The 27,724-nt window shown below is 43.4% G+C and overlaps 1 protein-coding gene and 1 long non-coding RNA gene across 2 annotated transcripts in view; both read left to right on the forward strand.

Moving 5' to 3' along the window:
- Positions 1-8: 8 nt before the first annotated feature.
- Positions 9-571, forward strand: LOC122840290. The gene is made up of 2 exons (XR_006372206.1): positions 9-214; positions 436-571. It is a non-coding gene; the product is annotated as an uncharacterized LOC122840290 (long non-coding RNA).
- A 244-nt stretch (positions 572-815) lies between these two features.
- The window catches only part of col6a3 (collagen, type VI, alpha 3), a 28,020-nt gene continuing 1,111 nt past the window's right edge, over positions 816-27,724 (forward strand). The window contains exons 1-41 of the mRNA XM_044132553.1: positions 816-1,030; positions 1,295-1,888; positions 3,784-4,386; positions 7,244-7,855; positions 9,224-9,841; positions 9,923-10,519; positions 11,633-12,244; positions 12,376-12,710; positions 12,795-12,873; positions 12,953-13,098; positions 13,189-13,281; positions 13,367-13,420; positions 13,504-13,575; positions 13,673-13,699; positions 13,778-13,822; positions 13,931-13,984; positions 14,075-14,137; positions 15,320-15,385; positions 15,467-15,520; positions 15,601-15,636; positions 15,717-15,779; positions 15,952-16,014; positions 16,098-16,160; positions 16,375-16,437; positions 17,465-17,515; positions 17,650-17,685; positions 17,759-17,821; positions 17,920-17,982; positions 19,076-19,108; positions 19,217-19,253; positions 19,371-19,382; positions 19,465-19,958; positions 20,032-20,134; positions 20,805-21,506; positions 21,590-21,680; positions 21,759-21,814; positions 22,580-22,840; positions 23,803-23,862; positions 24,270-24,455; positions 26,319-26,387; positions 26,607-26,792. Coding sequence (XP_043988488.1) covers positions 841-1,030; positions 1,295-1,888; positions 3,784-4,386; positions 7,244-7,855; positions 9,224-9,841; positions 9,923-10,519; positions 11,633-12,244; positions 12,376-12,710; positions 12,795-12,873; positions 12,953-13,098; positions 13,189-13,281; positions 13,367-13,420; positions 13,504-13,575; positions 13,673-13,699; positions 13,778-13,822; positions 13,931-13,984; positions 14,075-14,137; positions 15,320-15,385; positions 15,467-15,520; positions 15,601-15,636; positions 15,717-15,779; positions 15,952-16,014; positions 16,098-16,160; positions 16,375-16,437; positions 17,465-17,515; positions 17,650-17,685; positions 17,759-17,821; positions 17,920-17,982; positions 19,076-19,108; positions 19,217-19,253; positions 19,371-19,382; positions 19,465-19,958; positions 20,032-20,134; positions 20,805-21,506; positions 21,590-21,680; positions 21,759-21,814; positions 22,580-22,840; positions 23,803-23,862; positions 24,270-24,455; positions 26,319-26,387; positions 26,607-26,792 — 7,705 coding nt within the window. The 5' untranslated portion in view covers positions 816-840. The remainder of the gene's footprint in view (positions 1,031-1,294; positions 1,889-3,783; positions 4,387-7,243; positions 7,856-9,223; positions 9,842-9,922; positions 10,520-11,632; positions 12,245-12,375; positions 12,711-12,794; positions 12,874-12,952; positions 13,099-13,188; positions 13,282-13,366; positions 13,421-13,503; positions 13,576-13,672; positions 13,700-13,777; positions 13,823-13,930; positions 13,985-14,074; positions 14,138-15,319; positions 15,386-15,466; positions 15,521-15,600; positions 15,637-15,716; positions 15,780-15,951; positions 16,015-16,097; positions 16,161-16,374; positions 16,438-17,464; positions 17,516-17,649; positions 17,686-17,758; positions 17,822-17,919; positions 17,983-19,075; positions 19,109-19,216; positions 19,254-19,370; positions 19,383-19,464; positions 19,959-20,031; positions 20,135-20,804; positions 21,507-21,589; positions 21,681-21,758; positions 21,815-22,579; positions 22,841-23,802; positions 23,863-24,269; positions 24,456-26,318; positions 26,388-26,606; positions 26,793-27,724) is intronic.

Here is a 27,724-nt window from a genome sequence, read left to right on the forward strand (position 1 = left end):
CGCCCAGCCTCTGCTCTCAAACAGCAGGGCGTCTTTGTGATTGGTATTGGAACAAGGAACTCTGACAGTAGAGAGCTGCAGAAGTTATCATATGAGCCTACTTATGCGCTATCAGTCTCTGAATTCACCGACCTCCCTAGTGTCCAAGCACAACTCTCCTCTGTCATGAGCACAGCGCTGGCAAGGGTTACACCTTTGCCACCTACAGTGACGGGTAAGAAAGTGATACATTTAACATCACAAGGTTTTGAAAGATGTTGTTTGTAGTCAGTTCGTGTACAAATTTCCCAGCCTAAGTCAAAATCCACAAACTGAATTCGAGAGTTTCGCTAGCACTGACAAAATAACTTTAATGCTTGGAGGTCAGTTTTATTATCTGACTTACCTAGAGGCAGAATTTGCTACTTCAACCTGAAATTGTCTTATGTCCCCTAGTGGTGAGACAGCAGCCAGCAGGAAGGGATGTGGTGTTCTTGCTGGATGGATCTGACGGCACCAGAACTGGCTTCCCAGCAATGCGAGACTTTGTCCAAAGGGTAGTAGAGACACTCAGTGTAGATGACAACAAAGACCGTGTCTCAGTGGTTCAGTACAGCAGGGATCCAGCTGTCCAGTTCTATTTGAACGCATTACACGACAAAAGGCCAGATCCTTGATGCCGTCAGGGGTTTGAGGCACAAAGGCGGAAGACCCCTCAATACGAGCAGCGCTCAGTACTTGAGGATAACGCACTTCCTCTGCCGGAAGCAGGCGGCGGAAGGAGTTCCACAAGTCCTAGTGTTGCTAAGCGGCGGAAAATCATTCGACGTTGTTGACGCGCCAGCCGTTGCCCTCAAACAGATGGGTGTCTTGATCTTTGCAATTGGAAGTAGAGGCTCTGACAGCAGAGAATTACAGAAAGTGTCCCACGATCCCAGTTACGCTCTGTCTGTGTCCGAATTCACTGACCTTCCCAGTGTCCAACAGCAGCTTCAGGCCTCTGTGGAGGCTGTGGTTGTTGACCTCACCCCTGAGTCACCAACTGTACTCGGTAGGTTTTCAAGCATGTTCCTCTGAAAGTGACCTAAGCAGTTGCCTGTCTTAATTCTAAACACAAGTAGGATAAGAAATTGTTGGATACATGCTTAGTTCCCACTGTGCCTGTTGTGATGATCTATAGCATGTTTAGCATCCGTAAGAAGCGAGCAACCTTAGGACATGTTGTCATTTCTAAACATTCCTCTAGTTGACAGGGATCCCGGGAGGCATCTTTGATCAAAGGTTTTGACTCTTTTGCCTTCCCTTTTCTTCTCAGTTGACACTGCCAAAAAGGATATTGTATTCCTCCTCGATGGTTCTGACGGCACAAGGAATGGCTTCCCGGCCATGCGGGATTTTGTCGAAAAAGTGGTGGAAAAGCTCAATGTGGGAGAAAACAAAGACCGTGTTTCTGTGGTCCAATTCAGCAGAGAGGCTGAAGTCCATTTCGATCTAAACACGTACAATACAAAAGAGGATATTGTGGATGCGATCAGAGGGCTTAGGCACAGAGGAGGAAGACCCCTAAACACCGGGGCAGCCCTCCAATACGTCAGGGACAATGTCTTAACAACCTCCTCGGGGAGTAGACAGCGGCAAGGTGTCAAACAAATGTTGATCCTGCTAACTGGGGGAAGGTCTTTTGACAATGTTGACGCCCCAGCCTCTGCTCTCAAACAGCAGGGCGTCTTTGTGATTGGTATTGGAACAAGGAACTCTGACAGTAGAGAGCTGCAGAAGTTATCATATGAGCCTACTTATGCGCTATCAGTCTCTGAATTCACCGACCTCCCTAGTGTCCAAGCACAACTCTCCTCTGTCATGAGCACAGCGCTGGCAAGGGTTACACCTTTGCCACCTACAGTGACGGGTAAGAAAGTGATACATTTAACATCACAAGGTTTTGAAAGATGTTGTTTGTAGTCAGTTGGTACAAATTTCCCAGCCTAAGTCAAAAATCCACAAACTGAATTCCGAGAGTTTCACTAGCACTGACAAAATAACTTTAATGCTTGGAGGTCAGTTTTTATTATCTGACTTACCTAGAGGCAGAATTTGCTACTTCAACCTGAAATTGTCTTATGTCCCCTAGTGGTGAGACAGCAGCCAGCAGGAAGGGATGTGGTGTTCTTGCTGGATGGATCTGGCACCAGAACTGGCTTCCCAGCAATGCGAGACTTTGTCCAAAGGGTAGTAGAGACACTCAGTGTAGATGACAACAAAGACCGTGTCTCAGTGGTTCAGTACAGCAGGGATCCAGCTGTCCAGTTCTATTTGAACACGTACACGACAAAGGCCAGATCCTTGATGCCGTCAGGGTTTGAGGCACAAAGGCGGAAGACCCTCAATGAGAACAGCGCTCCAGTACTTGAGGATAACGTTTTCACTTCCTCTGCCGGAAGCAGGCGGCGGAAGGAGTTCCACAAGTCCTAGTGTTGCTAAGCGGCGGAAAATCATTCGGACGTTGTTGACGCGCCAGCCGCTGCCCTCAAACAGATGGGTGTCTTGATCTTTGCAATTGGAAGTAGAGGCTCTGACAGCAGAGAATTACAGAAAGTGTCCCACGATCCCAGTTACGCTCTGTCTGTGTCCGAATTCACTGACCTTCCCAGTGTCCAACAGCAGCTTCAGGCCTCTGTGGAGGCTGTGGTTGTTGACCTCACCCCTGAGTCACCAACTGTACTCGGTAGGTTTTCAAGCATGTTCCTCTGAAAGTGACCTAAGCAGTTGCCTGTCTTAATTCTAAACACAAGTAGGATAAGAAATTGTTGGATACATGCTTAGTTCCCACTGTGCCTGTTGTGATGATCTATAGCATGTTTAGCATCTGTAAGCGAGCAAGCTTAGGACATGTTGTCATTTCTAAACATTCCTCTAGTTGACAGGGATCCCGGGAGGCATCTTTGATCAAAGGTTTTGACTCTTTTGCCTTCCCTTTTCTTCTCAGTTGACACTGCCAAAAAGGATATTGTATTCCTCCTCGATGGTTCTGACGGCACAAGGAATGGCTTCGGCCATGCGGGATTTTGTCGAAAAAGTGGTGGAAAAGCTCAATGTGGGAGAAAACAAAGACCGTGTTTCTGTGGTCCAATTCAGCAGAGAGGCTGAAGTCCATTTCGATCTAAACACGTACAATACAAAAGAGGATATTGTGGATGCGATCAGAGGGCTTAGGCACAGAGGAGGAAGACCCCTAAACACCGGGGCAGCCCTCCAATACGTCAGGGACAATGTCTTAACAACCTCCTCGGGGAGTAGACAGCGGCAAGGTGTCAAACAAATGTTGATCCTGCTAACTGGGGGAAGGTCTTTTGACAATGTTGACGCCCCAGCCTCTGCTCTCAAACAGCAGGGCGTCTTTGTGATTGGTATTGGAACAAGGAACTCTGACAGTAGAGAGCTGCAGAAGTTATCATATGAGCCTACTTATAAGCTATCAGTCTCTGAATTCACCGACCTCCCTAGTGTCCAAGCACAACTCTCCTCTGTCATGAGCACAAGCGCTGGCAAAGGTTACACCTTTGCCACCTACAGTGACAGAGGTAAGAAAGTGATACATTTAACATCACAAGGTTTTGAAAGATGTTGTTTGTAGTCAGTTCGTGTACAAATTTCCCAGCCTAAGTCAAAATCCACAAACTGAATTCCGAGAGTTTCACTAGCACTGACAAAATAACTTTAATGCTTGGAGGTCAGTTTTTATTATCTGACTTACCTAGAGGCAGAATTTGCTACTTCAACCTGAAATTGTCTTATGTCCCCTAGTGGTGAGACAGCAGCCAGCAGGAAGGGATGTGGTGTTCTTGCTGGATGGATCTGACGGCACCAGAACTGGCTTCCCAGCAATGCGAGACTTTGTCCAAAGGGTAGTAGAGACACTCAGTGTAGATGACAACAAAGACCGTGTCTCAGTGGTTCAGTACAGCAGGGATCCAGCTGTCCAGTTCTATTTGAACACGTACACGACAAAAGGCCAGATCCTTGATGCCGTCAGGGGTTTGAGGCACAAAGGCGGAAGACCCCTCAATACGGGAGCAGCGCTCCAGTACTTGAGGGATAACGTTTTCACTTCCTCTGCCGGAAGCAGGCGGCCGGAAGGAGTTCCACAAGTCCTAGTGTTGCTAAGCGGCGGAAAATCATTCGACGTTGTTGACGCGCCAGCCGCTGCCCTCAAACAGATGGGTGTCTTGATCTTTGCAATTGGAAGTAGAGGCTCTGACAGCAGAGAATTACAGAAAGTGTCCCACGATCCCAGTTACGCTCTGTCTGTGTCCGAATTCACTGACCTTCCCAGTGTCCAACAGCAGCTTCAGGCCTCTGTGGAGGCTGTGGTTGTTGACCTCACCCCTGAGTCACCAACTGTACTCGGTAGGTTTTCAAGCATGTTCCTCTGAAAGTGACCTAAGCAGTTGCCTGTCTTAATTCTAAACACAAGTAGGATAAGAAATTGTTGGATACATGCTTAGTTCCCACTGTGCCTGTTGTGATGATCTATAGCATGTTTAGCATCTGTAAGAAGCGAGCAAGCTTAGGACATGTTGTCATTTCTAAACATTCCTCTAGTTGACAGGGATCCCGGGAGGCATCTTTGATCAAAGGTTTTGACTCTTTTGCCTTCCCTTTTCTTCTCAGTTGACACTGCCAAAAAGGATATTGTATTCCTCCTCGATGGTTCTGGCACAAGGAATGGCTTCCGGCCATGCGGGATTTTGTCGAAAAAGTGGTGGAAAAGCTCAATGTGGGAGAAAACAAAGACCGTGTTTCTGTGGTCCAATTCAGCAGAGAGGCTGAAGTCCATTTCGATCTAAACACGTACAATACAAAGAGGATATTGTGGATGCGATCAGAGGGCTTAGGCACAGAGGAGGAAGACCCCTAAACACCGGGGCAGCCCTCCAATACGTCAGGGACAATGTCTTAACAACCTCCTCGGGGAGTAGACAGCGGCAAGGTGTCAAACAAATGTTGATCCTGCTAACTGGGGGAAGGTCTTTTGACAATGTTGACGCCCCAGCCTCTGCTCTCAAACAGCAGGGCGTCTTTGTGATTGGTATTGGAACAAGGAACTCTGACAGTAGAGAGCTGCAGAAGTTATCATATGAGCCTACTTATGCGCTATCAGTCTCTGAATTCACCGACCTCCCTAGTGTCCAAGCACAACTCTCCTCTGTCATGAGCACAGCACTGGCAAGGGTTACACCTTTGCCACCTACAGTGACGGGTAAGAAAGTGATACATTTAACATCACAAGGTTTTGAAAGATGTTGTTTGTAGTCAGTTCGTGTACAAATTTCCCAGCCTAAGTCAAAAATCCACAAACTGAATTCCGAGAGTTTCACTAGCACTGACAAAATAACTTTAATGCTTGGAGGTCAGTTTTTATTATCTGACTTACCTAGAGGCAGAATTTGCTACTTCAACCTGAAATTGTCTTATGTCCCCTAGTGGTGAGACAGCAGCCAGCAGGAAGGGATGTGGTGTTCTTGCTGGATGGATCTGACGGCACCAGAACTGGCTTCCCAGCAATGCGAGACTTTGTCCAAAGGGTAGTAGAGACACTCAGTGTAGATGACAACAAAGACCGTGTCTCAGTGGTTCAGTACAGCAGGGATCCAGCTGTCCAGTTCTATTTGAACACGTACACGACAAAAGGCCAGATCCTTGATGCCGTCAGGGGTTTGAGGCACAAAGGCGGAAGACCCCTCAATACGGGAGCAGCGCTCCAGTACTTGAGGGATAACGTTTTCACTTCCTCTGCCGGAAGCAGGCGGCCGGAAGGAGTTCCACAAGTCCTAGTGTTGCTAAGCGGCGGAAAATCATTCGACGTTGTTGACGCGCCAGCCGCTGCCCTCAAACAGATGGGTGTCTTGATCTTTGCAATTGGAAGTAGAGGCTCTGACAGCAGAGAATTACAGATCCCAGTTACGCTCTATCTGTGTCCGAATTCACTGACCTTCCCAGTGTCCAACAGCAGCTTCAGGCCTCTGTGGAGGCTGTGGTTGTTGACATCACCCCTGAGTCACCAACTGTACTCGGTAGGTTTTCAAGGAAATTGAAATATTAGATGCACTGGCAGTAAGAGATTAACCTTTGTCATGGGAGAATCATTTTTCCTAATGTGGTCATTTATACTTTAAAAGCAATGAAAACTAACACCTTATTAACACCTGATGAACTATACAATGTATCTTTGAAGCTTAAAAAATCTGTCAATTACTCAAAAACAAAGCAAAAAATATTCCTATTGCAAAAATTGAAATATGCACTTCCAATTAGTGATTCTCCTAATTTGAGCACACCACAGGGTTGTTTACTTAGTCCAGTTCTTTTTACACTGTTCTCCCATGACTGTGTAGTCATCCACTCCTCTAACATGGTTCTAAAGTTTGCAGATGACACCACCGCAGTGGGTCTGATAACAAACAATGATTAGACCCTGTACAGAGAGGAAATTCAGAACCTGTGCCTGTGATGTTGAGTAAACAATCTGGTGCTCAATACCCGCAAGACGAAGGAGGTCATAATGGCGTTCAGGAGGTCCAGAAGTACAGCGCACCCACCTTTTAGTATACAAGCGAAGGTAGGGGGTGCATAGACAGTATCAAAATCCTGGGCATCCACATCACCTCTGACCTGGTCGCTGAGGAATTCTGATGAGGAATTACCGAGTCTAGATCTAACACTGGCAGACTTCAAAGGAAGGCCAGTTGTATTGCTGCTCATCCAACCCACCCAGCACACAAACTGTTTGTACCACTGTCATCAAGGAAACTGTACAGATACCTAAAGTCCATAACCACGCGGCTAAAAACAGCTTTTCCCCAAGAGCTGAGAAATCTATCTGTCCATTTCCATATTCTGTACCCCTTGCAGACACACCCTCACCCTTATGCTGCATCCTAAGGACTGATTCAGACTTTATTTATCACTGAGGGTACCACTCCAACTTCATTATGATCTAGAAACATAACAACCAATAACAATATTACGTCTCATGTCTTTGAAGGTTTGATTCAGCCGTTGATTGGTTCAGTTGCCTTATACAGTGACAAGTCATCTTCCAGATCTTTTCAGAGGTTCAAGCAGATCAGGCCCTGTAGTGCAAAAAGGTCTATTGAGTGATATCTCAATGAGGTCCACAGCACTGAAATCAAGTTATTTTGATCACTCGCTTAAGATCACTTGGAACTTAGACTAATGCATTGTCATTTTGTTTTTCTTACAGCGGAATCTCAAGGCCCAAGAAAAGACATTGTCTTCCTTATTGATGGATCGGATGGTGTTGGGCGAGAATTTGCTATCATCCAACAGTTCATCCAGAGAGTAGTCGAGAGTCTCAACGTGGGTGAAAACAAGATCCGAATTGGTGTGGTCCAGTATGGTGACTCTGCCAAGGCTGACATGCATCTCAATACCTATACAACAAAAGAAGGAGTCCTAAACGGCATCAGGGAAATGACACAGCTTGGAGGAAGACAGCGGAACCTTGGCCAAGCATTGCAGTTTCTCAGTCAGAACGTTATGATTCCAGAACGAGGTAGCAGGAAACGAGAAGGTGTGCCACAGTTTGCTATCGTTGTGTCCAGTAGGCCCTCAACAGATGATATCACTCGTCCAGCCTCTTCCCTCAAGCAATCTGGAGTCATCTCATTCAGCATTGGCACAAGGGAGATCAATCCCACAGAACTAAAAGTAGTGTCATATGTCCCAAATTTCTCCTTTACTGTTGATGACCTCCCCGGCTTGTACGTAGTCCAAGAAGATCTCATCACCACAATAACAGAGTTATCAGACGAGGATATTAGAAAGTTGAGACCTCAATTCCCAACATATGAAGGTAAATTTTCTTTATTTCCTTTCTCTTTAAATCTCTAGTTTTTTAGCTCTTAAGAATGCTTTATTGATAAATCTTACTTACCAGGATTACAACAAGCTTTAGTTCTCCTAAAAGTGCTGAAACATCCTCAGACTGCTAGGCCATTTCTGAAGGTGAACTTCCTGGTCCCGTGTAATTTGAAAGCATTTCCTGTTCTTAACCAGGAAACATCTAACACATCCACAGCTAGAACAGCTGCAGATGATTTGGTGTTTACTTTAGGGGGAGTGCTGATAACAATTTGTGAATACAGAGTTTTCCACCCTTTAGATTGAGTGCTGGAAATATCTGTAGCTTGAGCACCTTCCAAGTTAAAGATACGTTTAAAGCATTGCAACAGCAGAAAACGACTGATGATCAAAACATGTAAAGTAACACAAAGATAAAAATATTAAATACATAAAACAAGAATAATACACTGCATAGAAAGAGCAACATTACAACATGAAATACTGTGCAATTGTTAAAATGAATAAATGGATCCAAAGGATTGTGAATCTGAGTAGAATAACTGAACTAAACTTTTTAGAAAAGTATGTAAATGAAAGGGTCAAATGCAAACAGTTTTTTTTTATTGATTCTGAGTATTTCTAGTAAATACTGCATTCACTTTGACAAGTAACCAATCGCAACCAGGAGATCAAAATGCAGCACCAAGCTGCAGTCATTATTAAGCAGAACAGGTGGATTTAAGAGAACACAAGAAAACTTTATACAATCCTTCAATTTCTTACTCTAGGAATATTTAGTGGAGCATACAAATACTTAATAATCACTGTTTGCTTTAAGTAATATTTTTTATTTATTTTGCACTTATATCTGACCAGCATTAAATATATTAAGATATAATTTAAGATTACATATCTTGCTTTAAAATCTACTCAATCTGGATGTAAACTGAAGTGCAAAAACGGATGCTATATATTTGAATTGTATTTTATTTTATTGTGTTTGCCTTTTTAAGACTCTCTAAAGTTGTTTTTTAAGTATTATCAATAATGTCTTCCAAAAGCACATAGTCAAATGTTCGAATTTCCTATTAACATTGTTTAACAACACAGTGGCCCCCTGGAGGGGAAATCCTGATTTTAAGGCACATAAATCTGAAAACATAGAAACAACTTTGGTTCCTATAATGATGGAAACAAAATAGTTTAATGTGTTTCAGTCATTTGGTCAACACAAAGACAAATACTTTAAAGGTCTTGTTGGTCTCCTTCTGTATATGATTGTCATAGATTAGGGTTTCTACATGCCGCATGGTTTTAATCCCACATCCCAGTAAGGGAGCGTTAATCGTAGCGTTTTATCTTGCTTGTATCTTAACAGTATTCACACCACCAGCAGCAACAGGAGATAAGAGGGATGTCGTCTTTCTGATCGATGGCTCTACTGCAACACGTAGTGAGTTCCCATTCATCCGTGACATGATAAGAAGAGTTGTGGAGCAGCTGGATGTAGAACTGGACAGGGTCAGAGTCTCAGTGGTACAGTACAGCGACGACGCGAAGCCAGAATTCCTCCTCAACGAACACTCCACCAAAGCCGAAGTCCAGCAGGCTGTGGGGAAACTCAGAAGCATCAGTGGAAATCGCCTCAACACGGGCCGGGCTCTTGAATGGGTCTCCAGGAACATCTACCAGAGATCTGCAGGAAGCCGCGTCGAGGAAGGCGTGCCTCAGTTCCTCATTCTGGTCACGGGCGGCAGGTCTTCAGATGATGTGTCCACACAAGCCGACCATTTAAAGAGAAATCAGGTTGCACCCCTGGCCATTGGTTCAAGAAACGCAGATCTAAATGAGCTGAGACAGATTTCCTTAAAGCCAGAGCTTGTGTACTCCGTTGACAGTTTTCAACAACTTCCAAGAGTGGATCCACAACTCATTAGTTCAATCCAAACAATATCTGCTGACGATATCCGCAGTTATATTCCAACAGTGGAGATAGGTAAGAAATGTTATTTTTACTTTACTGTTAGTGGTAATCTGCTGGAATTCATGTTTTGTCACATTTTTATTTCCTTTGCAGCCACTCTAGATCTTGGGAAAAAGGACATCATCTTCCTCATTGATGGCTCAGACACCACCGGTCCCAATGGGATTGCCCATATTCGAGACTTTATCGTCACCATTGTCCAACAGCTCGATGTGCAGCCTGATAAAGTTCGTGTTGCTGTTGTCCAGTACGCAGACAGAGCTAAAACCGAGTTCTCACTCAACACCCACAACAACAAGCAGGCTGTGCTGTCTGCTGTCAAACGCCTTCGTCAGATGGGCGGACGCTCCTCTCAGCTGGCCAATGCCATCGATCATGTCTTAGAGAACGAGGTCAAACCTTTGGCTGGCGTTCGTCTGTCTGACGCCTCCCAGCATCTTGTGGTTCTCACAGGAGGACCGTCCACCCAATCGGTTTCTATCTCTGGACCGCTGCTGAAGAACAAGCGGGTGAACTGCATTGGTGTTGGGACTGGCAATGCTGACAGATCTCAGCTAAGTCAAATTGCCACTTCGTCAGAAGATGTTGTTACAGTGCCTACGTTCCCCAACTTGCCAACAGCAAAAGACAAGGTTATTTCCAGACTGAGAGGCTCCACAGGGACTGTTTTCCCCACATATGTTTATCCAAGTAAGTAAGACAACTTAACGTGTGCACCTGGCCATGGGGTAGATTCATTAGAGGGAAAAATGGAACCACAAATATGGCCTAAAAACAAAAATACCTCAACAAAAGTAGATAATAGCCAAGTGTACAAAGTATTTTGGAAGCTAGTACAACTTCAAAAAAGTAAGGTGAGTCAAATGCACTTATTCATAAAAATGTAGATTACTTTGTTCTGCACAGATGCTGACAGGACGGTCTTTAAATAATTAACATTATTCTAAATAGATTCTTTATTACACCGTCTCTTTATAGACGATCCGAAGGTAATCCAGATTATTTACATAGCTCTAATTCACAACAAATATCATCTCAAAAAAGCAAACAATTCTTTCCTATCACACAGAATTTAAGCCAATATAATCAGACAGAAATAAATTTAGTGGCGTAGTTTAATTTGATCCTAAACACAAAACAAGATATTTAAGAGCTAGTTGGTCAAAAGTTATTAATCCAGCCGACTGGATCAAGTCTCTGAGTTTCCAACAATTAGAATAAAAGGCTGGAAAGCATTAATCCAATAAAGGAAAAATCTTTTCAGGCACTGGAGATTTAAGGGGTGAAATGTGAACCTCTGTAGCCACAGCACAGGAACCGTTCAGATGTTTTACAGTGATGCATTCTGGGTAAAGCGTTTTTCATCGTGACCATCATGTTTGAATCTCCTTCCAGAATTATTACCCTAATTTCTGGTCAAGATGTTTACTGGCAGCATTCATCTGATTTCTGTATCATTTAGTTGTTTTGACTAAATAATCTTTGTTCATCTAAAATACAGACATGATTACATTTGGCACAATAAAATATATTTCATTATGTCTTGCTAATAAAACAGTTTATTATTTCAATATTTGACCATTTCTGAGTAGTTTTTTTTATCTTTTGTTATTCTGGGCATTTCTAGTTTTTATGTTGTCAAAAGTGAAATTCAACTAAAAAACAAAACTGAACTTATATTAAAGTGTAGCAAAAGCATAAGTATGAATATCTACTGACAGAAATGTAAACAAGACTTGGAAACATTCCCTGTTTTTCCTCATGTCCATCCTGACTCTTTGCTGCATGTTTATTTCCTCTTAGCGGAAGATCTGCCTCAATCCAAAAAGGCCGACATAGTATTCCTAATGGATGGATCCATCAACCTGGGCCAGAGCAACTTCAACAACGTCAGGGACTTCATCATGAACCTTGTTGATCTGTTCTACAGCGAGAGAGACAACCTACGGATCGGCCTGGCTCAGTATGCCACAGATGTGAGCGACGCCTTTTTCCTCAACACCTACAGTAACAGGGACGACATCATCGAAGCAATCGGCAAGATTGAATACAAAGGCGGACGCAGAATCATGACCGGCGACGCCATTCGCCACATGCAAGACGTCCATTTTAGCAAGCAGAGAGGCAGTAGGATAGACGAAGGTACTCCTCAGATCCTCATGCTTGTCACAGGAGGTCGCTCACAGGATGACGGGAAGACAGCCGCGCTGAGCCTGAAGAGCAAAGGCGTAAGAATCTTTGCTGTTGGAGTGGGCGACATTCAGGATGAGCTGGAAAACCTTGCGAGTCAATCGTCTACTGTGGCCCGAGCACTGACCTCCCAGGAGCTGTCAGAGCTCAATGAACAAATCCTGGAGGTTTTGGACGATGAAGTGAAGGGGAAACCTTGCATTGATTCACAACAAGCAGCCAAACGTAAGAGGAAATTCTTTTGGCTTCCATAACTAACTACTCCAGAGCTTCTAAACCTAAAATTTGCTTTTCAGATTAGAATTTCAATGTTTTTGATAAGAAAGTATCTAAAATACAAAAATGGTGTTTTACAGCCTGCAATGTCGAGGTGTTAGTTGGCTTTGATGTGTCTGGCCAGAACATCTTCAGCACTCAAACCAACCTTCAGAGCAAGATGAACGCCATTCTGCAGAGAATTTCCAAAATGGCCCCCATCAGTTGCTCCGGAGGGCAGAACCCCTCCATCCAGGTGGGCCTGCTGGCCTTGGACTCTGCCTCCAAGCCGGTCCAAATCGACTTCAAGGACAACCCTGATGAGCTGTTTGAGGTCTTCAGAGGCCTGCGGAGTCAGGGCCCCTTCATCCTGAATGCTCAGACCATCCAAGCCTACATGAACCGGTTCCGAGTCAGACAAGCCGACACCATCAAGGTTGGTTCCTCCAGCACTTGGAGACGACTTGCAGAGCTGTTGGAAAATCATAAACTGATCATTGTTTCCACTTTGAACCTAAAGGTCATCATTCATCTGACGGACGGTCTCGATGCTCCATACCCTGAAATGAAGAGACGAGTTGAGGAGCTACGTCGGTCGGGTACGGAGATCTCACAGGAGAAAGCCTGATTACCGTCCAGCTGTTTTTTAACAGGATGTTTCTGTACAACCTCAATCAGGAGTCAACAGTTTCATTCTGGTCGGGCTGGAGCGGGTGGAGGACTTTGAAGAGGCTCTGCTGTTGGAATTTGGCCGCGGCTTTAGGTACACAAGGCCCTTAAAACTCAACGTCATGGACCTGGACTATGAACTTATGGAGGAACTGGTGGGTACAGATAAAACCCAACCAAGGTCTTTTCAGGAGGTTACATTTCCTTAGAAAGTTCTTGAAAAATATTTTTCTTTTCCTCCTTAGGACAACATCGCAGAGAGGGAGTGCTGTGGCGTTCCATGCAAATGTACTGGGAACCGAGGAGACCGAGGGGGCGTGGGCCTGCCGGGGATTAAGGTACCTCAACTGGACAACGGCATATTTCTGTAACCCGGGGTTAGCTTCCTAAGGGAAAACTAATACTTTCATTGCTCTGCTGCAGGGTAGTCCGGGATTACCAGGAAGCCAGGGACATCCTGGTGACGAGGGCGGACCAGTGAGTCCAAATGTCTTTTTACATCAGCCACCTTTCACACCTTTAATGTTTGTGTATTCAGCTGCTATTTCTTATGATCCCAGGGAGAAAGAGGTCCTCCTGGTGTTAATGGCACTCAGGGCTTCCAGGGATGTCCTGGACAGAGAGGTGTCAAGGTAATCTGAATTATTTTTCACCTTTCAGCTGAATAAAGCAATAAGTTTTAATTAAATTACAGCAACAGTGATTCAAAGCTACATATTTTCTTTCCAGGGATCTCGTGGGTTCTCAGGAGAAAAGGTGAGTGTAATATTCCTAAGTAATAAAAAACATGTGATACAATATCTACAGTTGTCTAAGCACCTAATTCTGCTTTAGGGTGAATTAGGAGAACTTGGACTTGATGGCATCAATGGAGAAGAAGTAAGTTTTTTTCTGATATAATGAATCAGTTGCATCATGTTGTGTTTTCAGTTCTCTGTGGTTTTTCTCCCAATGCTTGATTTAATTGTGTGTTTAACATCTTTACAGGGGAAAAGTGGAGTTGCTGGGCCTCCAGGTGACAGAGGAAACCCTGGCAGGAGAGTAAGAAACGTCACACACTTTTATTTATTTCCTCTGATGCATTTAAAAAAGGGAAGAAAAAACAACAACATTGTGTTTGTTTATTTTTAGGGTGCTAAAGGAGCCAAAGGACAAGCAGGCGACATAGGACAAATGGGAATCAGAGGAGACCCTGTGCGTATTATAACATTTATCCTCTGAGCTTTGTTTGCATAACTTCCTGTAGCCTCACAGCTAGAAGGTGCTGAAACCTTCTCTTGTCCTCACCGTGTCTGCAAGGTACTCTAGCATCCCCCCACAGTCCAAAACACACAGATGTCAATTTGTCACTTCTAACCCCCCCAACTACAGCCATGTTTCCATCAACTTTTCTTTATCCACATTTTTCACATAAGAAAAGGTTGGAGACGGAAAAACTCAGAAAAACTTCATTAGTCTTGTGAAGACGTTTTTGGGTTTGTTTCAGGTGGTTTTTGGCTTAACCCAAAAAAAAAAAATCTGAAAGAGAAATGAAAGCACTTTTACAGAATGTGGCAGTTTTCCTCCTTCAGTCGGGACGACCCGGTTCTACTGGAACCAGAACTCCACCAGCTGCTGTGGTTCTGAGTCAAACCAGCCTGTTCCCCTCCTGGCCTGTGGGGGCGCTGCACCAACAACCACTGAAGGAAACCACACAAAAACCTCTGAAGACACTGAGAGCAACTTCCTTCTTCACCAGATGGAAACAAGATGGAGGCGTCAGATTTTAGTGTTGGAGGATTTCTCTTTAGTCTTTGGCTGAAGACCAGGAGACATTTCTGCTGCTAGCGCTAGGCTAACATGTTAGCTTTGGCCTTCGATAGAATTGCATTTCTTTCTCTACATGTCCAGACAACACGTACCGTTGCCAACACTAGTTGACATGACAGAACAACTGCATGTCCAACAGCGAGGGATCCCTGAAAACCATTTCTCCATGTGATGTGCAGTTCCTGCCTCCACTTCCTGTTTATTACATTCATTGGTAACGTCAACATCCCAATGAAATCGCGTTCTGTGTAGCCTGGCTGATTGACTCCCAACCAGTAGATGAAACACGCCTCATTAGTAAAGTTACCCCATCAGTTTTATGGGAACATGGCTGGTGGATGTTTAGGTGTTTGTCTTCTGTGTGTCAACTGGTGATGGGAGTTAATGTTCACTGAACGCCGGACAGGATGGAAGGAAAACGTCTCTGGTTCTATTCTTGGTTTCTTTTAAAACTAAAAATAGAGAGTAATCATATTCCACTGATTTTCTTTATGAACATGGTCTATACTTAGTTTTCTTAACAGTAAGTAGAGATAAAACTAAAGTAATTGTGTCTCTGTTCATTAGGGGACAAGGGGGCAAGATAACAACAGTCCAGGACCTAAAGGAGAGCGCGGTGATATCGGACCCCCGGTACAGCCCGATCTTTTTCTGCTCTTTTGGTTTAATTTTGATGTAATTATGGTGACAGGAATATCTGTTCCCGAATGACAGGGAGTTCCTGGTGAAGATGGGTTGAAAGGAACCCCTGGCGATAACGGTAGACGGGTAAATAACTCACTAAATCACCTATGAAGTTTTCAGCTTTCTTGTGAACCTAGTCTTGAGTGAATCCTTTGCTTTTAAAGGGACTTGATGGCAGAAGAGGTCAGCCAGGACAACCTGTAAGTTGCTCTCTGAAAAATTGCGTCCCAATATGTGAGTAACTCTCACAGTAACACACCACTGTGCTGCTGGTCTAAAGGGAGAACGTGGGCTTCCTGGAGACCGAGGCCAGGCCGGACAGCGCGGTATCGCAGGCTCAAGAGTGAGTTTAGTCGCTTTACTTCCATCACATGAATGCAAAATATCTCCGAATTTTCTTGTTTTCATTGGATCCCAACAAATCCAAACAAAGTTTTGTGTGACTGACTTCATTCATTAGTCATTGGCTGATAAGATGAATGAACGATGTAAAGACATGCCCGGTCCTTTCCCAGGGTACAGCTGGACCAGTCGGTACACGAGGACCCAAAGGGGAAGACGGCAACCCAGGACCCAGAGTAAGCCAACCAAACTCAGCTCTTCTGTGTCTACGGTCGTGTTGGACACCTAACCCAAAATGTCCCGACGTTTCACCGTTCAGGGTCCTGGAGGTAATCCTGGTCCAAATGGAGAAAATGGAAGAAGAGGACCTCTAGGTCGCAAGGTACGGAGCGAATGTGACGAGTCTCAAGTTTCATTTTGAGACTGTTTGGACACACAGAGAGACGGAGCTCCAGCCACTTGAGCCTGATTAAATCTGTGGAACCGAACCGTACAGCCCACAGAAACTCTCCCCTCCTGATTCATTACTTTGGCATTTTCTCACAAAATACTCCTGTCCTCATTCCCTGTGTCTGGTTCTCATGTTTTCTTTGTAGGGAGAACCGGGAGAACCGGGATCCCAGGGCGTGATCGGACCGGTTGGCCCCCACGGAGAGCCTGTGAGGACAAAATCTTCTTAACGTCTCTGTCCCACTTCTTTCACTGAAACATATTCATTACGAGCACATTTGAATTATTTTCTCTTTTCATGTTTTCAGAACTTCAGAACATTTTATTTCATGACCTCTTAAAACTCGCAGCCGTGAAACTGGCAGTCATTCACGTTTCCAGCTCCGGATCATGGAGCTTCTTTGGAAACGTGGCGTTAGCGATAGCTGCTACATGGTTAGCATTGAGATGCTATTTTAGGCTAGCACAGCTTTGCTGATGGGCTAACTGCTGGATCAGTTTAGAAGCAGAAATTAACCCCCGGTGAACCGAGACGCTGCTTCGGCGTTGAGAACGTTTGCATCAGAAACACACGAATGACTAAAAGATGCAAATAATTGCATAAAAAATTTTTATGCATTAAAATCTATGAAATTTATTAAAATGAATGTGTGAAAGTTTTTGTCACATGAGGGTCTCAATGGTTACAAAACCATATGGCTGACATACAGCTATGATTATGATGCATATTTGTTTTCATCTTGAAATGTTTACATAAATGTTAAAACTGACTAAGAGATCATATTTAGAGGAATTGAACTCTTGACAGATCAGTATGTTTACATAACTCTGTTTAAAAAACACAGTTATTAAATTTAATAACTGTTATCTGTTATTAAATGTCAACAGAGACAGTTTGAAAAGCATCAAGCAGGAAAAACATTTTAAGGATAAAAATATTTTCAATTACATCCTTTGTCATTTTAAATTATGAAATTTCTTTTTTTTATAAATATCTGGTAAATATAAGGTATATTCATTTACATAAAGCTGAAGATGGTTGAAATTGAGCAAACGAGTTCATGAGGAAACCAGAAAGCCACAGCATTTCAAGGTCACAGCATTTCAAGGTCACAGCATTTCAAGGTCACAGCATTTCAAGGCCACAGCATTTCAAGGTCACAGCATTTCAAGGTCACAGCATTTCAAGGCCACAGCATTTCAAGGTCACAGCATTTGTTCCTATTTTCTATTCAGGGTCAAGATGGCAGAGATGGAATCGGTTCGACGGGAGAAAAAGGACGGAAGGCAAGTGATTGTTCAGGACACAACATGGTTGATGGTTCTGGTTCAGGTCGACGTTTTCATAAATTGATTTTATGTGTTTACTGTTTGGCTACACATGAATTGAATGATTTGATACCATCTGCTCTTCTTTAAAGGGTGATGATGGTTTCCCAGGATTCCCTGGACTCAAGGTCAGGCGAGGTCACGTTTCCAGGTCACACTCTGCATCGTCTGCAGGATGTTTGATGAGTTTGATGGTTTCAGGGTGCAGCCGGAGACCCTGGACCCCGTGGAGGACCCGGACCCAGAGGGAACCATGGACAAAGAGTACGTTCACATTTGTTCTGTTCTGCACTAATAAATCTTTGCAGCAGTGGAAGGAAATCACCTCGCATGCATCCTGACTTCATGCCGACTCTTTCCAGGGTGTCTCCGGGGATGTTGGATCACCTGGACAGAAGGGAGAAGTTGGATATCCTGGACCTTATGTGAGCATTTTAAACCCCTAAACTTCCCAAAAATCAAATCACATCATCCAAATGTCAACTTTCCCAGCATTGCATCACATGGGACCAGTTGGACGCTTTAGGGCGTTTCCCGTTCACACTGCTTGATGCCCATCGTTGATTTATATTCCGAGTGATTAGGGTGACCAAACATCCGTATTTCACGTTTTACGGGCCAATCAGACGGGAGAATGGCGGGAAAACGGGTAGAAAACGGGACACCTGACAGCTACGGCTAACATGGTGACGTGCAGATAAGAAGCTGATTTATTACAGTGAAGCTTAAAGATGATCAGCATTCTTCATTTTAACACATGAGGCTTTTTGGTGTACGAGTTCTCATAAAATTACTATAATTTATGATATTATTAATTTATTCTGGTTTTATGTTGACTTTATTATGGTACTATTATAAATATATTGACAACAACTCATTTTATTTGTATCAAATAAAATTAAAAACAACATCAAACAAAATTACAACTTCAAAATTATTTTAATACTCCATCTTAACTACACGACCTTTCAATTTCTTATAAACTTCTTCCATAGAAAAGTTCTCACTACTTCATTTATAGTTTTGGGTTTTTCCCAGAGGATGGACATTCAGTGAATGGTGGGAAAAAATAGACTTTAAATATATTACTGCTACCTTTTTGTGTCAGTGTTGTGGAAAAGCAATGTGGTTATTCTATGAAAAAAAAACTTAAAAACTGCTAAAACCTAAATTTACTCTGTCTATAATTAAAATGTTGATGGTTTTTAGCATTTCTAGCTAAAGTTCAAAGTCTTCGTTAATGGACCAGGAGCTGCTGCTCTAATGAGGGAAGATGATAAAAACATTTATGAAGATGATAAAAACATTTATGAAGATGATAAAAACATTTATGAAGATGATAAAAACATTTATGAAGATGATAAAAACATTTATGAAGATGATAAAAACATTTATGAAGATGATAAAAACATTTATGAAGATGATAAAAACATTTATGAAGATGATAAAAACATTTATGAAGATGATCCTGTTGTAAAGTGAAGTTGAGATTTGATGGACGTGTTTTTGTCTTTACAGGGAGCCAAAGGACCCAGAGGACCAGGTGTCGTGGTACGTCTCCATTTTATCAAATAAATTATACTGAGTTAATAAATCAAACTTTCCTCTACATCTATTTAGTTCATTTTTAGTTTTCTAATAATTTATTGTTCGTTTCAGCAATGTGACCTGGTCAAGAAGATCAGAGATAACTGTCGTGAGTTTTCAAGCTGTTTTTACCTTTGGATGTGTTTTTGTTCTTTACAATCAGTTTCTTACACTTTCCTCTCCTCTCATCTCGTTTCCTTTCCTCTCGTTTCCTTTCCTTTCCCAGCTTGCTGTTATGGTGAGTATAGACGATTGTTGATTTCCAGGAAATGTTTCAGGTTGCCGTGTTTCCCCAGAGAACCGGGTGTCTTTGTTTTTAGGTAAGCAGGAATGCCCGCTGTACCCCACCGAGCTAGCCTTCGCGCTGGACGTGTCCACGGCCGTGGACCGCCAGGTCTTCACCAACATGCGGGACACGGCCGCCCTCCTGGTCAGGAACATCACCATCGCCGAGAGCAACTGTCCCAGAGGAGCTCGCGTCGCTCTCACCTTGTACAACAACGAGGTGATCACCGAGTTCCGGTTCGCCGACTCCATGAAGAAGCGGTCGCTGGTGGATCACATCGAGGGGCTGCAGAAACCGCGGTCCAGTAAGGAGGCCAGTCTGGACTTGGCCATGAGCTTCGTGGCCCAGAACACCTTCAAGAGAGTACGCAGCGGCTTCCTGATGAGGAAGGTCGCCGTCTTCTTTGTTGGCCATCGTGTCAGGCAGACGCAGAGAATCACCAACGCCGCCCTTCGCCTTCACGATGCCGGAATCGCCACGCTGCTGTTGGTGAACAGCGAGAGCAGAGAGCTGAGCCGGGCGGTTCAGGTACGACCCGACCAGCGAAACGATGGACAGGCCCTGTGAAGCAGCTCATCTCATTCATTCTCCTTTCAACCAGGTCAACAACACGGCGCTGGCCCAGGTCATCGTCCTTCCCTCCCCAGGAAGCTCCCAGTACAACTTGGTCTTCCAGAAGATCTTGAGTTGCCACGTCTGTTACGGTGAGACGCGTCCGGCTCATAAAGACTTCAACTGGGACGCAAAGTACATGTTCACCGCATTTTGTGTGGGAAAAACAAACTTTCTACACAAACTGAAGCATTTGATTATTTACATAAAACATGTCGCAGGAAATGACATGAAAATCAACTTTTTATTTCATCCATTAATTTCTTACAGACCATTTTGGGAAAAAATGTCAAAGTGACAGAAAATTGTAGAAATAAAAGCTAAATGTAGAAATAAAGAACAGTTAGGTGTTGCTAAAGCTCTGATAAAAACGTTTGACCGTAATGTTCTCCAGGTTCACACGGACCGACACGAGGCAGTGATCCAGTCAGAAAGCAAACCTGGAGAGGATCCAAAATACTGACGATAAATCAACGTTTTCTCCGTTGAATATGTCACACTGTAAAACCAGGCCGGTTGTAGCTGCGAGGTTTTATCGTGTGAGCGCTCTGTCAGGCTTTGGAAACAGAAGTTTGACTGGTGCCGTGTGAACCAGTTTCTAGTTAAAGTTTCATCTGGTTTGATCCCTGATCCGTCTGCATGTCGATCAGATTCGTTGTGCAGCCCGTTGAACCGCTGACACATTCAGACTGAAACAACAGAGTTGTTTAGTTTGATGTAACTACATCATTAGTAATGGTAATAATACTTTGTCTTTTCTAGATTCCTGCTCTCCAGACCAGCTTTGTGACTATCTGCCTCCGTCGTCCAGCCGCGATCGGCGATCTCTGACGTCCGACGTGGACATCGACATGGCGTTCGTCATAGACAGCTCCGAGTCGACCTTCCCGTCCTTCTTCATCGAGATTAAACGATACATCGCTCACATCGTAGAGGCTCTTCACGTGTCTTCGGATCCCACCGCCTCCGTCCATCACGCCAGAGTGTCTGTCGTCCAGCAGGCTCCCTACGAGTTCATCCACAACCGGACCGGCCCACCCATCCGCGTGGACATGGGCCTGACCGACCACGCCTCGGCTCAGGCCGTCGTCCGGTTCCTGCTGGACAAGACGGAGCAGCTGGAGGGCGGCCGCGCCCTGCCGGCGGCCATCGAGGCCACCGTGGATCAGGTGTTTGAGAAGGCGCCGCTGCAGCGCGACAGGAAGGTGATCGTGCTGTTTGTGACCGGCAGCGTGGAGGAGGACGAGGAGCAGCTGGTCCGCATCGCCAACGAGGTCAAATGCAGAGGCTACTTCCTGGTGATCTTCGGCGTGGGCGAGTCGGTGGGGCCCAGGGACGCTCACGTCCTGTCACGCATGGCGAGCGAACCCTCTGATGTCTTCTTCAAGCGCCTCGACCTCATTTCCCACTTTTATGACAAACACATCCAGACGTTTGGCCAGCTGTTTGCTAAGTATATCAGCTGTGAGTCCAGGCCGTTTCCCTCTGCAGCCTGTCTCACAATCCTTCTCCAGCCTGAAATTCATCACATCTTCTCTGCTTTATAGTCGAAAACCGGCCTGAACAATCTAAGAGCTGCCAGTGGACGCAGAGCGACCAGCCGCTGAAGAGCCCTCTGCCCCCTTCACAGCAGCAGCAGTGAGCCTGAAAACCTGTGGATCAGTTCCCACCGTTTCCCGTCTTTAATCGCTGTTCTCACCAATGTTTACTCCCTAGGAAACACCAGAAGCATGATGACGGCCACCAAGCAGTGCATGAAGGAAAGATCAGTAGTAAGATGCACAAACTTCATATTTACTGATATTTCTTTTAATTATTCAAGATGGCCGCCGTGGTTGTCATGGAAAATGAGTATTTACACTAAAATCACCAATTAGATGAAGGTGTTTTAAACATATTTTGAACCATAAATATCATATTTTCCTGACTTTGTGTTTCCTTTTTCTGGTGGACATTTTTCAAAATGGCTGACATGGTTGTAACAGAGGATTTATGTTTGTACTGAAATTGGCAGTAAGTGTTGCCAGTTAGTGAAGCTCAGCAAAAAGTTAGCTTCACTCAACACTGATATACTAAATATTAGCTCTGCTACTGCTAAGCCGCTAAACATATGAAACCATGAGCAGAAGCTAATGCTAACATTAAGACGTCCGTTTCTCATGTCCTTCCAGCTAACAGCAGCAGATTCAGAGCAACTTTCTGAATCTGCTGCGTTTTCTTATTGTATGAATATGTTGACCAAAGGGAGCAGGTGAGGCTCAACCCTCCTGATGTGACTTAAAGTTCATCTGCGTTTTGAAAATTGGTGGCATTTTATGACAATAACTGGTTTAAAAGGCGGCCATCATGAAATTCAAGTAGCTGATGAAAACATGAAAACATTTGTGGAAGCTTGTTTCCACAGCTAGATTTTTACAGTGAAACGCTGCACTAGTAGTGGTCGTATCCGTATTAAACCTTTTTATATTTGTACCCTGATATCAAAAACAATGCTGGTAGATTTCCTTTATCTGACGTTTTCTGTTTCCACCCTCCAGACGCCGACGAGTTGCACGTCTCCAACGTCACCGCCAGCAGCTTCACGTTGCGGTGGAGCAACCCCGAACCCAAACTGCTGGTCTACTTTGAGGTGGTGGTGACCCGACTGCAGGACCACAGCCTGGTGGTGAAGACCAACGTTTCAGGCTCTGAGACGGCGGTGTTCAACGTGGAGAGCTCTCAGACGTATCACGCTGTGGTCACGGCGTACACAGCAGAGGGCCGGGCCGTCTCCATCCGCAAGGGCATCGTCACAACCAGTACGTTCAACAAACACACAACCTACACACTGCTTCACATTTCTTTAACTTTGGGGCCAGGACTCATTTTGATTAGTTAGCTACAGAGATGTAATGCATTCAAATTTTTATTTTGCATATTATTTTTGTGTAACTTTTGTATTAGCAAATTTCTGGTATGTTTATAAATCTCACACATAATCAACATCCGCAAACAAAAGATGAAGCTGCTTCTCTTGTTCCACTGGGGATCATTTTGTTTCAAAGAAACATTTGAATGACCTAAATAAAAGATTAAAAACATTTTTCTATAACTCATCTGCAAAAAGAGATTATGAGTTGATGGTCCGTTGGACCCGGTTCTACTGGAACCAGAACATCTGCTCCACCTGCAGCTGCTGTGGTTCTGAGTCAAACCAACCTGTTCCCCTCCTGGCCTGTGGGGGCGCTGCACCAACAACCACTGAAGGAAACCACACAAAAACCTCTGAAGACACTGAGAGCAACTTCCTTCTTCACCAGATGGAAACAAGATGGAGGCGTCAGATTTTATCTCTTTAGTCTTTGGCTGAAGACCAGGAGACATTTCTGCTGCTAGCGCTAGGCTAGCACGTTAGCTTTGGTTGGATTTACCCAGAATGCCCTGCTCTGGTCCGCTTGATGTTCACATTCAAACTGAACCCAGACCGAGGTTTGGAGGACCAGAGGTCAGAGGTCAGCTAGTGTTCACACCTCACCAAGTGAACTGGACTTTGACTAGGCAGACTGGACTCGGATTAAAACGTACTGAACTCTGTTTATACTTATATTTCTGCTCAGTTTAGTGAATGATATTTCTGTCATCAAACTAAAACTTTCCTCATCTTCAAACCTAAAGAACCGTTTGTGAAAGAGTCTGTCCTGAAGTTTCATATGAATTACATGTTGTTTCATAAAGTTTGTTCCCTTATTGTAGCTTCATCGTTGCCTCTTTCTCCTCACAGAAGCAGCCAGCCTCGGCAGCAGCACTGTAAAAACTACACCGCTGGACAAACCGGAGCTTGGTAAGCTGTTCTGCCCGACAGGAAAACCATCCAATAAGAACCAGTGTGCAGCTGCTGAGGTTCTCAACCTGGACCACAAAAAGCCTCTAAATTACTAAATAAACTAACATGATGTAGTCATAACTAACTTTTCAGTTCACTTGTAAAAACTCCAAATTAATCCACTTTCATTCTCCTGACTTCATTTTGGATAACAGAGCTGCTGTGGAGATCACAGGTTCTTGTTTTTGTAGGAAAAACCTCTGAATGTTTATAAAACTGCTTGCATAGTAAAGTGACCTGTTGATTTTAACACACATTATCTTTCATGTTTTAAATTTAATCGTAACACAAACACCTTCTCTCCCTGTCTGTCCTTCTGCACATGTGTGTTTCTGTTTCCGTTATCTCCATGTTGCATGTTGTAGCCAGTGGCCTGGCAGACCGCTGCTCACTTGACTTTGACCCGGGAATGCCGTGCAAAGACTTTGAGGCTAAGTGGTTCTTTGACAGACAGAATGGGTTCTGTGCAAAGTTCTGGTTTGGAGGTTGTGGAGGAAATGAGAATAGGTTCGACTCAGAAGAACTTTGCTTGAAAAACTGCATGAGGTCAGGTGAGTTACGGCCGGAGGAATGCGTTCAAAACAAAGTGGGGAAAAATATGACGATTTAAGTTTAACTTTAATCATTTGTCCAATATTTGAAAACTAAATATTAATTCTTGTTCAAACTTCTGTAGGTTTTTCCAGAAGTTATTTCTCATGTTTTTAATGGTGTGAATGCTGAACAAAACCAATGAACCACATCAAATAATGTAACGCCAATCTAAAAATTTGCCTTGCAAGCTAATGTTAGCACTAAGAAACTTTAGCATAGCTAGCATAGGGTTAATATCAGCATGTTGACGTCTTTTTCAGATTTATAAATATTTTGTGTTTGTAAGCAAATTTAAGACTAAAAGTTTTAAATCCATTAAAAAGTAACGTTCTGATCTTAAATTTGAGTTTGCAGCTAGCTAACATTTAGTTATAAATCTTTTTTTATTGAGAGATTGTCTGAAAGGAAATATGTAATATTTAATAAATGAATAAAATATTGCTATAATAGCCAACTTCACAAGCTAACAGCACTTTAGCTACTGTGGCGTTTCAGATCTCGTCTTCTATTAATATTAAGCATTTTAATGAAGTTTACGGAGTTAACTGAAAATCTTTTAATCTCGAAATGAAAGCTAAAAGTGCTAACAGCACTTTGTTAGATATCAGCATAGGATTACGGATCTATGGATTTTAAAAATTGTATTTAAGTTATCAGAAAACAAAAATGTTCCTGAAACTATGAATTGCATAAAATCAGACTGTATATTTCCCATCTTTCGGGCAGTCTGTCAGATAAATGCTAACTCAGCTGTTTTGGTTCAAACCTCGAGGAACCGACCAAACTTTAGAGTGAAATTATTTTTTTACGTACTGTAACAATTTACCTGTACAGTCTTTATAAAACTCGATGAATAACATCAGTCAATCAGTATGTTTATCTGTCGCTGTGAATCAAAATGCTAACGTTAAAATTAGCTTCAGTTAGCTTGAGGCTATTAATATGAACACATTTGCATAGAGTTATTGATTTTAGGGCGTTTTCAGAATATCTGAACATATTTGAAAATGCAAATGAGAAAAAAAATCTATAAATCATAAGAAGTAAAACAATTTGAAACTAGGAGTAGCCTGAACAAGCTAACGGTACGCTAATGACAATTAACCAGAAAAGGTTAAAGGCTGAATATATTCTGCAGAAAAACAAAGAAAAAAAGTTTCTTATGCAAACTATGAGGAACAACAACACAGTTTTTCTGGCTCCTCATAGCTCCGCCCACTGCAGCGTCCATCAGCTCAGATCGGCGAGCAGACCGAAAGTTTTCACTCTGACAGAAAGAAAAGTTCTGCTGTGAATTTGTTTCCTGAAAAGCTGCAGGAAGAAACTGGAGCGGATCCTGATTTTAATCAGAAATGAACCGCAGGAGGAAGTTCCCACGTTTCTGAGTCCTTCTGTGAATTCACTTTGTGTCTCAAGTTTATCTGAAAGATTTTCATACAATGAGCAAATCAATAAGGGGAAATATCCAATTATAGATATAAACACACACACACATATATATATATATATATAAAAGCAACGTTAAGTTTTCACGAAATATAAAACAAATAAAAGTAGCCAGTAACTGCAAGTTATTTCTAATATAAACTTTTTTAGGTATACTTTAAGCCAAATAAAAGAAATGTCCCTTACAGGGTTGAACTTGCAGTAACAAAGAAACTCGTATTAATGTTTGGGATTTGGTGCATAAGGTGGGGAGACACATTTTCTTGGCGGTTCAGAGTCCTTTAACAGATGCAGTGTTCAGAAACACTATTTTTTGTGTGACATGTTTAAACTACCTGTGCTGTATTCAGAGTTTCCCTGCTGATGTTTTCCAGTTTCTGCCTCTGCAGCGCCGCAGCCAGAGGAGCAGCGAGCCGAACAGCTGGAGATTCTCCCGGCGCCTGGTGAGAACTTTTATTAACGGGATTATTTTTAGAGTGATTCAACCAAAAGGAGTAAAAAAACCAGAGTCCACATGAGACCGTGGTTTGTTTCAGACCTCGTCTTCTCAGCATCGACGCTGAATTACAAACATGTTTCTGTTCTTATGATCAGACATCAGAACCATTCATCTGCAGGCGGTGGAGCTGCTTCCTTTTTACTCCTTTGTTCTTCACTTCCAGCTGCCATTACGTCTGTGGACATTTGCCAGCTTCCCAAAGAAGAAGGAAAATGTGCAAAGTTTGTTCTGAAGTGGCATTTTGATGCTGCCAGCAGGAGCTGCAGCCGGTTCTGGTACGGCGGCTGCGAGGGGAACCAGAACCGCTTTGACACGTATGAGCAGTGCATGAAGGCGTGTGGAGCCGCAGGTACGTGTCGCTCGGTGTAGTCAAATCCTCTGAACGAAGCCTCATTCATTCTCTGTCAGTAATGCGTAGAAACCTGGATTCAGCTAGTGGCCCTTTAAAAAGATCTGTGTTGCAAATATAACGTTAACTTCTATTAATATCGCTCAAACTAATAATTAGCCAATAATGGAGGCCTAGTCAAACTGTAGCCGGATATCTGGGAAAACAAACATATTTTTATTTATTTTGACCGTTCATCCACAAGAAACTGTTCTATATCACAGAAAAATATTTATGAAAACTGCAACCAAACTGGAGATGTGAGAAAACTCCATATTTATGAGTTCATGTCTGTGACAAACAATAAGCCAATATTTCCACATGGTGGCGTTGACACGATTCCTGACCAGCAACATTGTTCTAATAACTTTAGAATCTGTTGCCTTTGATTGGCTGACAGGTCTTAGCTCTGCGCTACACTGCCCCCTGCTGGTTCTCATGTTGAAAACATGCAGATTTGTGTCTACCATGTTTACTTAGACGACATCTGACAAATCCACTCCTTTAATGTTTAATAAAGTCGAACAAAATACAGAAACACACAAAGAAACATTTACACACCTGGCGCCGTTTCTGCTGCATGTCGACAAAGTTTAACATGAATTAGTTTTTAAAAACCTGTTTTCAACTAAAACGTCAGGAGGTACAACTTCAACAGAAGGATCTGTTTAGCAAAATGTCAAACATAAATAGGAAGCTGCTGCAACCTGCTGTGGCCCACAGCAACCTGCAGCATCCTGCAGTATCCTGCAGCATCCTGCAGCAACCTGCAGCATCCTGCAGCAACCTGCAGTATCCTGCAGCATCCTGCAGTGTCCTGCAGCATCCTGCAGCAACCTGCAGCATCCTGCAGCAACCTGCAGTATCCTGCAGCATCCTGCAGTGTCCTGCAG

This window comes from Gambusia affinis, linkage group LG11 (genome assembly GCF_019740435.1).
Source record: "Gambusia affinis linkage group LG11, SWU_Gaff_1.0, whole genome shotgun sequence".
Lineage (NCBI taxonomy): Eukaryota > Metazoa > Chordata > Actinopteri > Cyprinodontiformes > Poeciliidae > Gambusia > Gambusia affinis.